This window comes from Morus notabilis, unplaced genomic scaffold (assembly GCF_000414095.1).
Source record: "Morus notabilis unplaced genomic scaffold, ASM41409v2 Scaffold165, whole genome shotgun sequence".
NCBI classification, from domain to species: Eukaryota; Viridiplantae; Streptophyta; class Magnoliopsida; order Rosales; family Moraceae; genus Morus; species Morus notabilis.
In genome coordinates, this window is record NW_010363979.1 from 370,762 (window position 1) to 383,393 (window position 12,632).

A 12,632-nucleotide genomic window follows, 5' to 3' on the forward strand; every position below is an offset into this window, starting at 1 on the left:
GCTCTTCCCTTACTTTTTAATTTTTTTTAAAAAAATACCGGTATTTCTTGTTTATCCATCAATATAATTAATTGGTGATTAAATTCAATGAACGACAGCTAATGAAGAAAAAGTTTTGTGCCAAGACTTTGTCAAGAAAATACTTCAGGTTCTTATATTTAGGAGTCTCAAAATAGGTTCAAGGACAATCATGTTCACAAATGTCGCTTTTTTTATTTGTGTGATTTTTTTTTAATTCCTCTTTTGCAATTTTCTTCCTACTTGTAAAGTGAGGGAAAGTGTTCATTCTTGAATATGCCTGGGCATGTGACTCCATGGAACGTGGGGCCCACGTTGGCCCAAATTGGTCTCCAAATTCAGCGGCGGGAGTGAAGTAGGATTCTTCTCCTGCAACTCCCAAAAAAAAAGACCCTTTTCTGCAAATAATAATGCGTTGAGCAACAATATATGCAAAAATGAACCTCTTTTAATTTGAGGAGGAAAAAAAAAAAGGGGCTTTTATTTTTTTCCTCTCTTTTTTCACGTTAAAAGAAAATAGCGTGTAAATCAAGTAGCATTTGTGGTGCGTTTCAATTTTTCATATTCTTTTTCTTGCTAATGAGTGTGAGTGCCAGGTCATTGGAGAATCCAAGCTTTCCTGTAGCTCAACATGCATTTGTTCTGACATTTGTTCTTTTTTTTTTTCCCTGTTTGCTTTAACATTTTTGTATACTTATACACGAAGAAATAATAAAGTATGCTCTTCTTTTGGATACATGTATATAAAATACATAGTTGGTATATTGCTACTATAGTCCGGGTTTATAAGGTTTGTATCTGATATACTTTAATTAAGATGCCTTTTTCAACTTGGAAGGAAAAAAAAAAGGGGCTACTCTTTGGTCTTCTTTCCAAGTGATAAAAACTAATATGATATTGCTACTTATGGTAAAGGTATCTAATGGTATTGCATATTTTTTAAGGTTAAATCCGGTTAAAATCCCATCAAATAAAAATGGATAGAAATATGATGGATATATATATATATATATATGAGGGTTATAGCATTTTTTTTAATATTCTAATTTTGCTACAGTTAAAAACTCTCATAAAAAGTCACATCTAACTTTATCTGCTACAGTTAAAAGTTTTTACATAAAGTCACATCTTAGTTTGAATTGAAAACTCAAATCAGCAAACTGAACGAGCTATTAGTCTTCCCATCAAGTTTTTTCTTTTTTTCTTTTCTTTTTAGAGAAATAAATTGATTTTATCTATCCTATGAATTTGTCTAGTAATTTCTTAAATCTCTTCTCTGTTTGTGTTTTGTTTGTACTTGTAAAATCTTTGAACTTTTCTTATGGATAGTAAATAAGATGTTGATTTTGGGTGGGGCAGGTCTCAGTGGATTGTGCTATAGTGATAAGTCCAAGGAAACAGTCTCTCACTTACAAGCAATGTGGATTTGATGGAGTAAATGTGTAGATCTCACCAGAACAATTTCTCATTTTCTTCTTTCTCTGCAAGTAGAGAGGAAGAAGCAATGGAAAAAGAGAAGGAAAAAAAAAAAAGAAGGCATTTGCGAGTGAAAATCTCTCGCATTGGTGGAATATCGAAGCTAGCCAAGAGAAAAACGAAGAGGTTTTTTTTACGGTAACTAGAAACGAAAAACAAATTTCGTCCCAAGATTTTGCAGACATTTTTACCATTGGTTGCTACGGGAAGTTGCTAACTACTTGGAAACTGTAAAGTGTAAAAACTAATTGGTTGCTATTGAGAGATTCCACGTCCTTTTTTGTTTTTTTGTTTTTGGTTTTTTTTGGTTTTTTTGTTTTTTTTTAAGGCAAAGTCTGTTTTTGAAGTAAAAAGGGATTGCCGGCAGCCCACGTCTGGGAATCTTTTTTTTATTTTTTTTGAGAAGTTGGAAAAAGGTCTTCTAGTACATTTGGCCATTTAATTGTAAGCGGAGGACAATTTGATCTGGAGACGTTTGATTCATGGATTATAATCATAAGATTAGAATTATTTTTAATTTACGTGTATTTTTTATGAGAGAAAATATTGTAGTAAATCATGAATTATGATTTGAATCGGGGTACGAATTTTCCGACCAAACAACCATGTTTGGAAAGGAGATTCGTGTTATGATTTAAATCATGATTCGTGACTCGTTATAGTATTTTCTTACAAAAAAATATATGTAAAATGTGAATAATTTTAAATTATGGTTATGAATTTATGAATTAAACGTATTATTTTTACTCCCAAAATAGTATCGGTAGCAAAAGGATAAAAATTGTCGGTCTAAATTCTTCTGTAAATTGTTGCATTTTTCGATTATGAAATCTGGTAATGGGATGTTAAGACAAATGACCATCTAGAAGAAAGCATATATATGATGAACGTGAAGGGTTAACTGGGAAAAGACAAGAGTGAAAGGTATATATGGACTTAAACAAGCCTATAAATCATGAAATATTAGATTTGATCAAACGGTAATTTTTTTTATGAATTTGGTCAAACTGTAGACGGGTCATATGTTTGTAAGAAAATGAAGAACTCAATGTGGTCTTCGTAGCCCCTTTATGTCAATGATATTTTAGTCATTAGGAGTGATGCAAATTCATTGATAGTGTTATTTAGCAACAAAAAAATAAAAATAAAAATTCATTGACAGCGGTCAAATAGTGGTTGGCTATATAGTTCCAAATGAAAGATTATGGCCGTGTTTGGTATTGATCTTGTTTTTATTTTTCATATTTTTTGAGAAAGAAAAAATGAAAACGTTTTTAAAACAGTGTTTGACAGAATAAAGACAAAAAATGAAAATGAAAATGATTTTTTAGTTTAGTGTAAAATGAGAGAGAAATGTTAGTCGTTTTTCATTTTTTGTTTTCGTTTTCTCTTCTCTCGAGCAGGGCAAGAGAAAGAGAGACATTAATGGGTTTTTTATACTGAAAGTAATCTCTTGATAAAACTACTAAACGCATTTTTAAAAATGATTTCTGTTTAAGATTAAAAATGTTTTTATTTTCATTTTCATACAAAAAAATAAAATCATTTTAAAACGAGTTTTAAACGCACCCTAGGTTAATGACATTATTCCAGATTATGTACATAAATAAGATACTTTGAAGTATTCTATACGAAATTCCAAAAAGGTTTTGCAATTCACGAGAGATGGAATTAATCTTTTTTTAAGGAGACATCTCCCAAAACTCATGAGGAAGAAAATAGCGTGAAAAATATTTCACACATTTATGTTGTAGGACGCCTATGCTATGTTATATGCGAGACAAAATATTTGTTATGCGGTTGAAATTGTTAGCAGGTACCAATCAAGTATTATGTTAATATTCACGTTTTTAAGATTTACAGGTATTATGTTATTTTTTCACGATTTATAAGTTTTATATTTTATTGATGTTTTTAAGATAAAAGGTTTTGTGGGATTAAGAGGACGTTTGGTTTATGAATTCAAAACTATGATTCAGAACCATTCTCGTTTTACGTGTGTTTTTTGTGATAAAAAATATTGTAGCGAGCCACGAACTATGATTCGAATCATGGCACGAATTCCCCTTCCAAATGTCCAGTAAGTGTATTTGCTTACCGTTAACTCATTATTCGTTATGGTTCATGTTTCAAATAAAAGGTAAAAAGTTATGTTTAGAAGAAGAAGGAATATTTGTTATGCTAAATGAGCCGACTTAAAGCCCACTTTTTTGAAATGAGTCCGGCCCACATAAAGACTCGAGTTAGGTTGGGCGAGGATCTAGACTTAAAAAGTCTTTTCAAACAGGCCCAATTATATTTTTAGGGAGAAAGAGAAAAATAAGTCAAGACTTGATATGAATTAAAATTAATAGGCCAATAGTTTTACATAAGTTAATAAATAGGTCAAATTACTGTTTACGTCAATAACTTGTCTGGTTATGAACCATAACTTGACAAGTTATTGTCCATAACTTGTCTGGCTATGAACCATAACTTGACAAGTTTGTCCATAACTTATCTGGTTATGAACCATAACTTGACAAATTATGGCCCATTCATTTCTATAACTAAAATTGGCCTATATACTTTCTTAAGCTTTTCATATTTACTTATTTTCTAGTATTTCTGTTTTTTTTAACGAAAAAATTTTCTTTTAACAAATTTTTTATAAATGCTTAGATCGACTCAAACTACCTCGGCCCTTAAGGTTTTAAGTCGGACTAGGCCAACCTTCTCCTCACTTGGCTAGGCCCAATTAAATTACGAGAGTCATTTGAGTTGAAATTATAAGATCACCCATTTATTTCCATCCAAAATTTAATATAACGTAACTTAGGGATTAAATTTGAGAGATTAAAAAAGATATTAAAAAAGATCAACATAAGTTGATACAGGTTTTAATGAAGGGGCTACTTGTATTAGAAGAGAAAATTAGGATTTCAACATAAATAACCCTTTTTGAAGGATTTTTTTTTAATAAATGACCGAAGTTTTGTAACAAAAATTGTCATTTTTATTAACTTAGTCGTCAATCACTGATTGACATAAAAATTTATGACTGATTGACTTTAATTTATTACTAATTAACTCAATTATTCTTCATTATTAATCAATATCAGTTAATGATTAACAAAAATCAATTAGTAATTAATTTTTTATCAACAAATTACAGATTTATTAATGATATACTATTAATAAACTAATAATGAATCAGTTAAAATAAGTGATTGACCCTAGATTAATTGTGTTTAATAACTAATTAATTATAGATTAATGACTGATTGAGTCCAATAAACAAAAGTAAAATAAAAATAGTTGGGCCATTTATGAAAAGGGATGGTAAAAAAAAGGACGTGTATTTTTTCCAAGAATGAATTTAACTCTGGTGGATTTTATTTCAGAGTTAAAATTGACGTGAGTTTTTGTGAGCGGGCAATAGCAGAGAAAGACAGACAGCAGCCATGGACTTCTCCGTGCTCTCAGAGGCCTTGGAATCCAAATCCTACTCCAAGATCGCAGATATCTGCGACAACCTCATGCTTCAGGCAAATTCCTCTCTCTCTCTCTCTCTCTCTCTCTCTTTCTCTCTCTCTCCTTTTTTTCTCTCTCTCTCTAGGTTGATTTTTGGTTCAACTCCCATTCTCACATCACTTTCTTCTCTCGAGTGTTGGTACAGGTCGCAGCGGAGGGCTTCGCCTTTCAGGACGAGTGGCCCTACACCATTCATCTTCTCGGTCACATTTATTCCGATGATATGTATGTTTATTACAATCGATCAATTACTTTCATCCTTGTTTTATTTGTTTCAAATGCTTAGAAAACTTCGTAAATGAAGGAAACTATATTAGGGAGTAGTTTATTTTTTGTTGTTTTTAATTTCCTCGGTGATGAAGTTTTGCATTCCTTTTTTTTTTTTTTTTAAATTTCAAATTTATTGTGCTATTTGTTGCTAACTATTGAGGGGTTTCAAGTAAGTCCGTTTTTGGTTTTGAGGGTTTTGAATTTCATGTTAATATACACCCTAGGGTTTTAGAATATTGGACCTTGTTTGTTAGCAGGGAAGGGGGTGAGGGATTTCAAATACTTCAAAGAACCCAAATTGTGTTTTTAGCTGTTTGAGATTTTGGAGTTGAGCTTGTGTGGAATTTTTGGGTTTGAGATTTAGTGGGATTTTGTGTTTGTTGTTGGGAATGCTTGCAGTAACAGCGCGCGGTTTCTTTGGAAATCAATACCTCTGGCGATCAAAGACAGCCAGCCGGAACTGGTTGCGGCTTGGAAAATTGGTCAGAAGTTGTGGATTCGAGACCATGGTGGTGTTTATGAGGCTATTCGTGGGTTTGATTGGAGCCAGCAAGTTCAAGGCCTTGTTGCTGCTTTTTCAGGCAAGTGTCTACAAGCCATATCTGCGTAAGAATATCATATAGATGAAAAATAGGATCATAATGGTTACTTTAATGATCTATACATATTCTCTAATATAAAGCGGATTGCTGTTATGAAGCTTAAGAACTTTTATTTTTTAGTAGACGATCCGTGATTAGTTAACATCTGGACATTGACTTTTATACCTGTTGACTTTTCTGTTTTTTAAGTTGTAGATTTTGCCTTTTAGAAATTAGTCACCTATTACTATCTACTTGGTCAATATTATTTAGTCGTTCTAAGCTTACTTTGCATAGTCTTTTTCCCGTCGCTGTTTGCTTTTTGGTAAAGCTCTAGAAAATGCCAAGCTCCGCGTGCTCATTGATCACGAACTTAATTGTATATATTTATCTGTCTTGAATTCTTTGTTGTTTATGTTTTATCCTGGGAGCACAGCTAAAACTCAGTTGAAGTGAATTTGGGAGTCCTATGTAGCTTGCTCTTATAGGTTTTGTAGGTCTTGTGTCACCAAGGAGCAACGTTGTATTCTTCCATGTGTATTTAAACCTTTTTTGTGTATGCATTTTGATTGGAAGTAAAACATTTAACTTTGTCAGAATAGTAGCTAAATGTGGCCTTGGATGCAAGGGACTAATGGAAGTATTTATAAGGCCTGAGGAAGTTATAGCACAGATGACCTGAAAGAGTATAAGTAGTATCATTGAGCATTTTTTTTTTTTTTTTAAATAAAGAGAACAAATATGGCTAGAGTTCAATTTTATGCAGCTTATTGCTTGAATTGGAGATTGATCTTAGGTTGATTTTGAGTTGCAAGGTTGGTAACTAAATTTTAATCCTATCAAACCTGTAACCTCTAAGTACAGTTCAACTTCTAACTTGGTGTAGTAAATATTTGAGAGCATGTAGATTAGTATCAGGTAGTTTTAGGTTTATCTATCGAGGAGAGGCATAATGGGTTAAGTTAAATACGAAATAGGTGAGACGGTGGAAGAGATGAGAAAATGGATTTAGTTTATATTTTAACCCTAGAAAGAGTCACTAGGTTGTGCATGGCCTCACACTCTATAGGAGTTATTCTCTTAAACAAGCTCAATCTCATAGCTTCATGTTGATATAGTCTCTTAGGAACACAGGAGGCCTCCTAAGTTAAATGATGGAGACACTTAAGTCAATTTAAACAGTTGTCATATTGATGAACTCGTGTAGAATCAATTTCGATGCCTGACAGGTTACAACATTGTTGGTATTATTTCACATGTTTCCATCTTATTGTTTTAAGTTGTTAGGGCATGAGTTTAACATCCTTTGAGGACCCAACATTGTTTTGCTAACTGCTACAAACTTTTCTGGAGGTATCAGATCAAGGTGAAAGTAGAAAGAATTTTAAGGAGTTCCAGTATTTGGGCACATAATTTGTTTTCTTTTGGCAATGCAGAAGTGTTGGTGATGCATTCCGATGTAGTCACAAAAGGAGAAAGTATAAAATACTGAGAAAGAGCGGGAAAATAGGAGAATCAGGGAGAAATAGAAAGAGAGGTGAGGAAAGAGTTCCATAGGGCAGACAAAAAATTGTTTGATAATTACGATAGTCCCTAACCGAATAGACCACTAAGTAGACCAATTTAAGGACAAGATATCCTATCTGAAATAGGAAATCACGAGCAAAACGAATTGTAGATTGAGATGATAAATCCCAATTCATATTATAGTTCTAAGTGCCCAACTAGTTTCATTATCCTAAATCTCAGACCTTGTGATGAGAACAAGACAGAGATATTAAAAAATAGAATATGTATGTCTGTTAAGATTATTTATTTGTTTATGGTTAGGATCATATAGATATGCTTTGAATGTATCTCATAATTATATTCTTCATTTAATTTCTCGCCTAAGACTGCTTGGTCTAGTGGCATCGGGGGGTTTGGTGGGATGGGGTTTTAAAGGGAGGTTGCGGGTTCGATCCCGTATTGCATTAAAAAAAAAAAAAAAAAAGACACTGTTTTAATCTCTGTAACTAGACCCTTGAGATCTTGATTATCGGTATTCATTATTCAGAATTTCCTCCCTATTTTACTTCTCTCTCCAGCTTTCTCTTCTCTTCTCTCGAAAATTATAAGATATACACATAAAATATAACGTCCCTTTCACTTGGATTTTCCTGTGGATAACACGAGTCTTTAAAGCATTTTCAGAAAGCCTTGTCACTGCAATTTTGCTAAATAAAGTGTTTCTCCAGTTCTTTAGTCCATAGCTATATATCTAACTTCCCTTTTAATTGGATTTTCTTGTGGATAATACAAGTCCTTAAAGCATTTTCAGAGAACTGTCGTTGCAATTTTGCTAATTAGATTGTTGCTACTATTGTTTAGTCCGTAACACATATGATAAAACAATATCTTTTTTCCTCAGCTTCACCATCAAGGGCATGCCTCCAGATTTCAGAGGATTTTAAGTGGTGGCCTCTGGAAAATTTTCTTGTCATTGATGTCAATATTAGAGCAAAAGGAAAAATTGCTGTATGCCAGCTAGGTTAATGGCTGAATCGGCAACAGAATAATTAGACAATTATAAACTTGATAGCGATAGTAGTTTTTTTTTTATTATTATTATTGATTAAGAATGAGTGACATCGCCGCAACAAAATGAGGTCAAGTTGATTTTGCAAAAAGAAGTGACAGTTTGAGTATACTAAACTGTAGACAAGTTGCAAAGTCCATGGTACTGAATTCAGAGAGCTGCTGCAGACGGTGAGCATAAACAACAGAATAACTTTAGAGACAAAGATATGTAAATCAGTTGCGACCTAAGACCCAGAGTGTTGACTAAGAAGGGTTACTTAAATTCCAATGCGCGGTTTTTAATAATGATCAATGACTTGCCTTGAAGTAGTGATATTAACCTTGTAGAGGTCATAAAAATGTTTCGGTCACGTCAGAGAATTGTTATTGTGTCTGTGCATTACTTTGAGTAGCCTAATTGCACTTCTCAACTAATTTATGCCGAAAGTATTTTTAGTATTGCTGTTTTTCAATGTGCTAAACACAATTTTTGGCATTGCGCGTTTTGCCATTGCCAGGCCTTGCATATATTTATGTTGCACTTCTTATTTAACTGCCATGCTAAATGCAGATCCATTCATAATGACAGTCTATATCAGAAATATCTGACCAGTCTTAATATGTCCTAGAGGTTTGATAGACTAGTTTTTTTGTAAAGCTTGTTCTAACAAAAAAGGTGCCTGTTCTGCTTGATGGAGGCTCCATATCTCAAAGTTAAAGGCCTTTTCTCCAACATAGGAATTGATTTTTTTAACAAAAGCCTTTCCAGTAACAATTTGCAACTTAACTGAAGACTTGATTGGAATTCATTGTGTATAGTAGTCCAATGCATGGTGCTTATAAGCATGGCATAATACCATTATAACATCGTCCAGAATGGTTATTTTTTAATTGTGTATTTTCTGTTGTAATTTGCCATCCCTGATTAACATGATTAACTATTTAACTCCTATTCGGATTCACAGAGTCTTTCTAATGTACTGTTTGTGGGAACCTATAGTTTGACAGTTTTTATGATTGTGGTTATTTTTTTGTGCTTCATTGCATCATTTGATATTGTCTGAACTTCTTGTAGAGCTTTACACAAAGAAGATGTTTCAGTTGCTGCAATCTGCTTATTCTACAATAAGCATCCAAGATACTGCTCTCTTCCTTGGAATGGACAAGGATAACACCACAAATTGTAAGTCTGTCTTTTCATTTTCACATGGGTACGAATATCAGCCCTCCAACCTGATCTGATAATTTGCCTTTATCCTAATGTTCTGGGGTAATTTTTTTTGTCTTCGATACACGGTTAAGAAGAATGAAAAAATAAAAAGCTTATAATGTAAAAGATATTTGCCCAACCAGAGAATAAAAGCCAACATTACTTCTTTGCAAGGGTTTAGGATTCATTATATGTATGACTATGAGCATTCAGTTATGCATAAAAGAGAAGGAAACACAAATTTGAAACAGTTTTGGTTCCCACGCAAGTAGCATAACCAGTTCATAGCCCGGTTGAAAGGTGATGTGGCAAGCCTTATGTTTTGGTTGACAAAGAATCAAGGGTGATGTTAAGAATCAAAGGTGATGTTAGGGTAGGGCTAGTATGTCCTGCTATTTTCCGCGACGAGAGACCTCTAGCCAGTTTGTGCAGTGAAATTCTATGGGTCCGTTTAGAAGGTATACTTAAACCATGATTATTGATTCTGACGTATGAAATTTAAATTTTTTGCGAGTGAAAAACACTATAACAGAATCAATGATTTGAGTTTGAGTATATGAAACAAACGGGTCCTATATATATAGATGCGTGTGCGCGCACGCATAAAAATATGTTGTGCAAGAAGTAACACAAGGTTTAGTCCTGCTGCTGCAACTCACTTTTTATTGCCCTATCTAGATTAGGCACACTTTCAAGATTCTTGAAAAGTGTATTCCCTGCGGTAGTGATTCCACCAGCCGCCTACTTTACATGAGAAATTAGTATCATATCGAAATAAAAAACTTAACAAATAACATGGCCTCATTTATAACTTTTGGAATGCGTTATCTTCAACGTTCTTATTTATTGCGATGTTACCGGTGAGAATTTGTTCTTTGATGCAGATGTAGTACAACAAGGTTGGATTGTGGACCCTTCTTCTCAAATGTTTACAGTGAAGAAGCAACCTGTTGTTAAAGAGCAGAAACTAGACCGCAGCAAATTGCAGAACTTGACAGAATATGTGTTCTGTCTAGAGCATTGACAGGGATTTTTAAGGCGATGGAGCTATGATGTGTTTTTGAACCGGCATGTTAGCTTTTAAGTCATTTGGAAGAGAATGCTTTGAAAGCCGTCGCTTGTTGCATTTCTTCAAAAGTTTTGAAGTCCTATGGTATATGTATAGCATATTTTACGTGATAATTTTCTTTTCATGCCCGATTAAAATTTTCTGATGTTGAATTATTCAGTTCCTTTGGATTCGTTTCCGTATCCTCCTTATATATTTTTGTTATGTTCTCGTAAATAATTGATAATCACTCACTTTCTCATCTCTTTTAGGTTTTACTTGCTTATCACTCAATTAAATGGGTAGCATTCTTTTTAAAATTTGATCGTTAATGCTTTTCATCAAGGAAAGCAGTATTAACGAAAGTAACCGCATCAAAATAAGTTCTAGTTGAATGACCTCATAGATGCAAATGCAATTCATTAACAGAAAGTAAGAATCTAATCCATGTCCGAATGAGCTCCGAGATCTTTAATGTTTTATGTTCTATGATAGATCCTCGGGTGTCTTTTAAGTTTTATGACATCATCAATCTCTTCACAGAAGGCAGTCTTGTTCAATGTCTGTTTTAGGGAGGGCACTATATCCGACGGGGGTTGGCGCTCCGCGGGGGCCTATCCCAAATTGGGCGGGGATGGAGGACAATGTTCTGCAGGTTGCTGCAGTCCATTGTCATCCTTAACATTGAATGATGTGATGTAATATCATTGGTTAGACAATAAATGAGACACTAAAAGTAGAGAGAAAAGATGTTTCTGAGGAATTACGAAAGTTAGACTATATGGCCTTTTCTTCGCCCTAAATTTGCAGTTTTAAATGTATGTTGATCCTGACTAGTTTGAAATCCCAACCAAAATTTTACTAAAATTAACAACGTTAACAACATTAAAGTAAAAAGTTGAGCTGTCAACTTTTGAGATTTGTTAGTAATTAAAAGGTCAGGGAAAAAAGAAATGGAGACGAATAAAATTTTCAAATACCTAGCAGCTTTTGTAAAATAGAAAAGAACCAAACAGGCTTAGTTTGGCAGTGATTAAGATCTTTGCCGATTTGAAACGAGCTTCAAAGTTTTTGCATCTTAATGGCGTCACCCCCATTAACACTGTTGATTCTTTTTCAACTTGGAAATGGAAAATTTTTGGCTGCATCAGTTAGAACTTAGCAGCCTTTTGGTCCCAATATTTGCTTGAGACTCTGGTCAATTATTACAGTGTAATCCAAGTCAAGGGTCAAGGTTTTTAATTTGGGAAAATACAAGTTGTATGGTCTGGTCGTGGCAGAGAGAGTTTTATTGTTAATCAGTCGGTTGAAAATGAGTATCATCACTGACTTTTTCAAGTCCAACCAAGCATGCGAGGCTCACATGACACTTAAGACCATCATATGTTTGTGACGCAACTTTTCTTTTCTTTTCTTTTTTTTTTTTTCCTTTTTGGAAAAGAATGTGTTTGTGTAGAATTTATTGCTTGTGAATTAGCATTTTCTTTGTATTGGGAAGAATTCTATTTGGTTTCACAAAGAAATATAGTTGCTCTCCATGTGAAATCAATCGGTATCTCTCGTGGAGTTGGCTCTGCGCAGAACTCCACATTGTACTTTTTTTTTTTGTTAAAAAAAAAAAAAATTATTATTATTATTATCATCATCATCATTATTATTATTTTGAATCTAATAGAACCTTTATTGAATGAAATAAGTACAAAACCTAAATTGCTCGTCATATTATTCTCTTAAAATCCTTGGTAATTATACCATAATTTCTATATAACTCGCCCGCTGAGTTAATAGAAGACACATTTGTGTTATTACATAAATTTTTATACATGGATTATTAAACTTACTTCTTTTCTCTTCTCTCCGTGTCTAATTATTATATTAACTCATTTGTACTTTCTAAACGAGAGAATTTTGATCTGTAAATCTTTGGAAGCGTATTGACTAATTACCCCCACCACCT

The 12,632-nt window shown here is 33.4% G+C and overlaps 2 protein-coding genes across 2 annotated transcripts in view; both read left to right on the forward strand.

The window, feature by feature from the left end:
* Window positions 1–1,955, forward strand: part of LOC112092977 — a 4,254-nt gene extending 2,299 nt beyond the window's left edge. The window contains exon 2 of the mRNA XM_024170413.1: window positions 1,378–1,955. Within this exon, the coding sequence (XP_024026181.1) occupies window positions 1,378–1,464 (87 nt within the window). The 3' untranslated portion in view covers window positions 1,465–1,955. The remainder of the gene's footprint in view (window positions 1–1,377) is intronic.
* A 2,929-nt stretch (window positions 1,956–4,884) lies between these two features.
* LOC21406903 (COP9 signalosome complex subunit 8) lies at window positions 4,885–10,878 on the forward strand. Its single transcript, XM_024170418.1, has 5 exons — window positions 4,885–5,021; window positions 5,153–5,232; window positions 5,677–5,858; window positions 9,493–9,600; window positions 10,512–10,878. The coding sequence occupies exons 1-5, from the start codon at window positions 4,938–4,940 to the stop codon at window positions 10,649–10,651; spliced, it is 594 nt and encodes a 197-aa protein (XP_024026186.1). The 5' UTR covers window positions 4,885–4,937; the 3' UTR covers window positions 10,652–10,878.
* Window positions 10,879–12,632: the final 1,754 nt, after the last annotated feature.

Bases quoted from the DNA above. Each gene is read 5' to 3' on its own strand.
- LOC21406903 (XM_024170418.1), top strand. From the start codon at position 4,938: ATGGACTTCTCCGTGCTCTCAGAGGCCTTGGAATCCAAATCCTACTCC. The intron at 5,022-5,152 runs GCAAATTCCTCT...GTGTTGGTACAG, and splicing joins GCGACAACCTCATGCTTCAG to GTCGCAGCGGAGGGCTTCGC. The intron at 5,233-5,676 runs GTATGTTTATTA...GAATGCTTGCAG, and splicing joins CACATTTATTCCGATGATAT to TAACAGCGCGCGGTTTCTTT.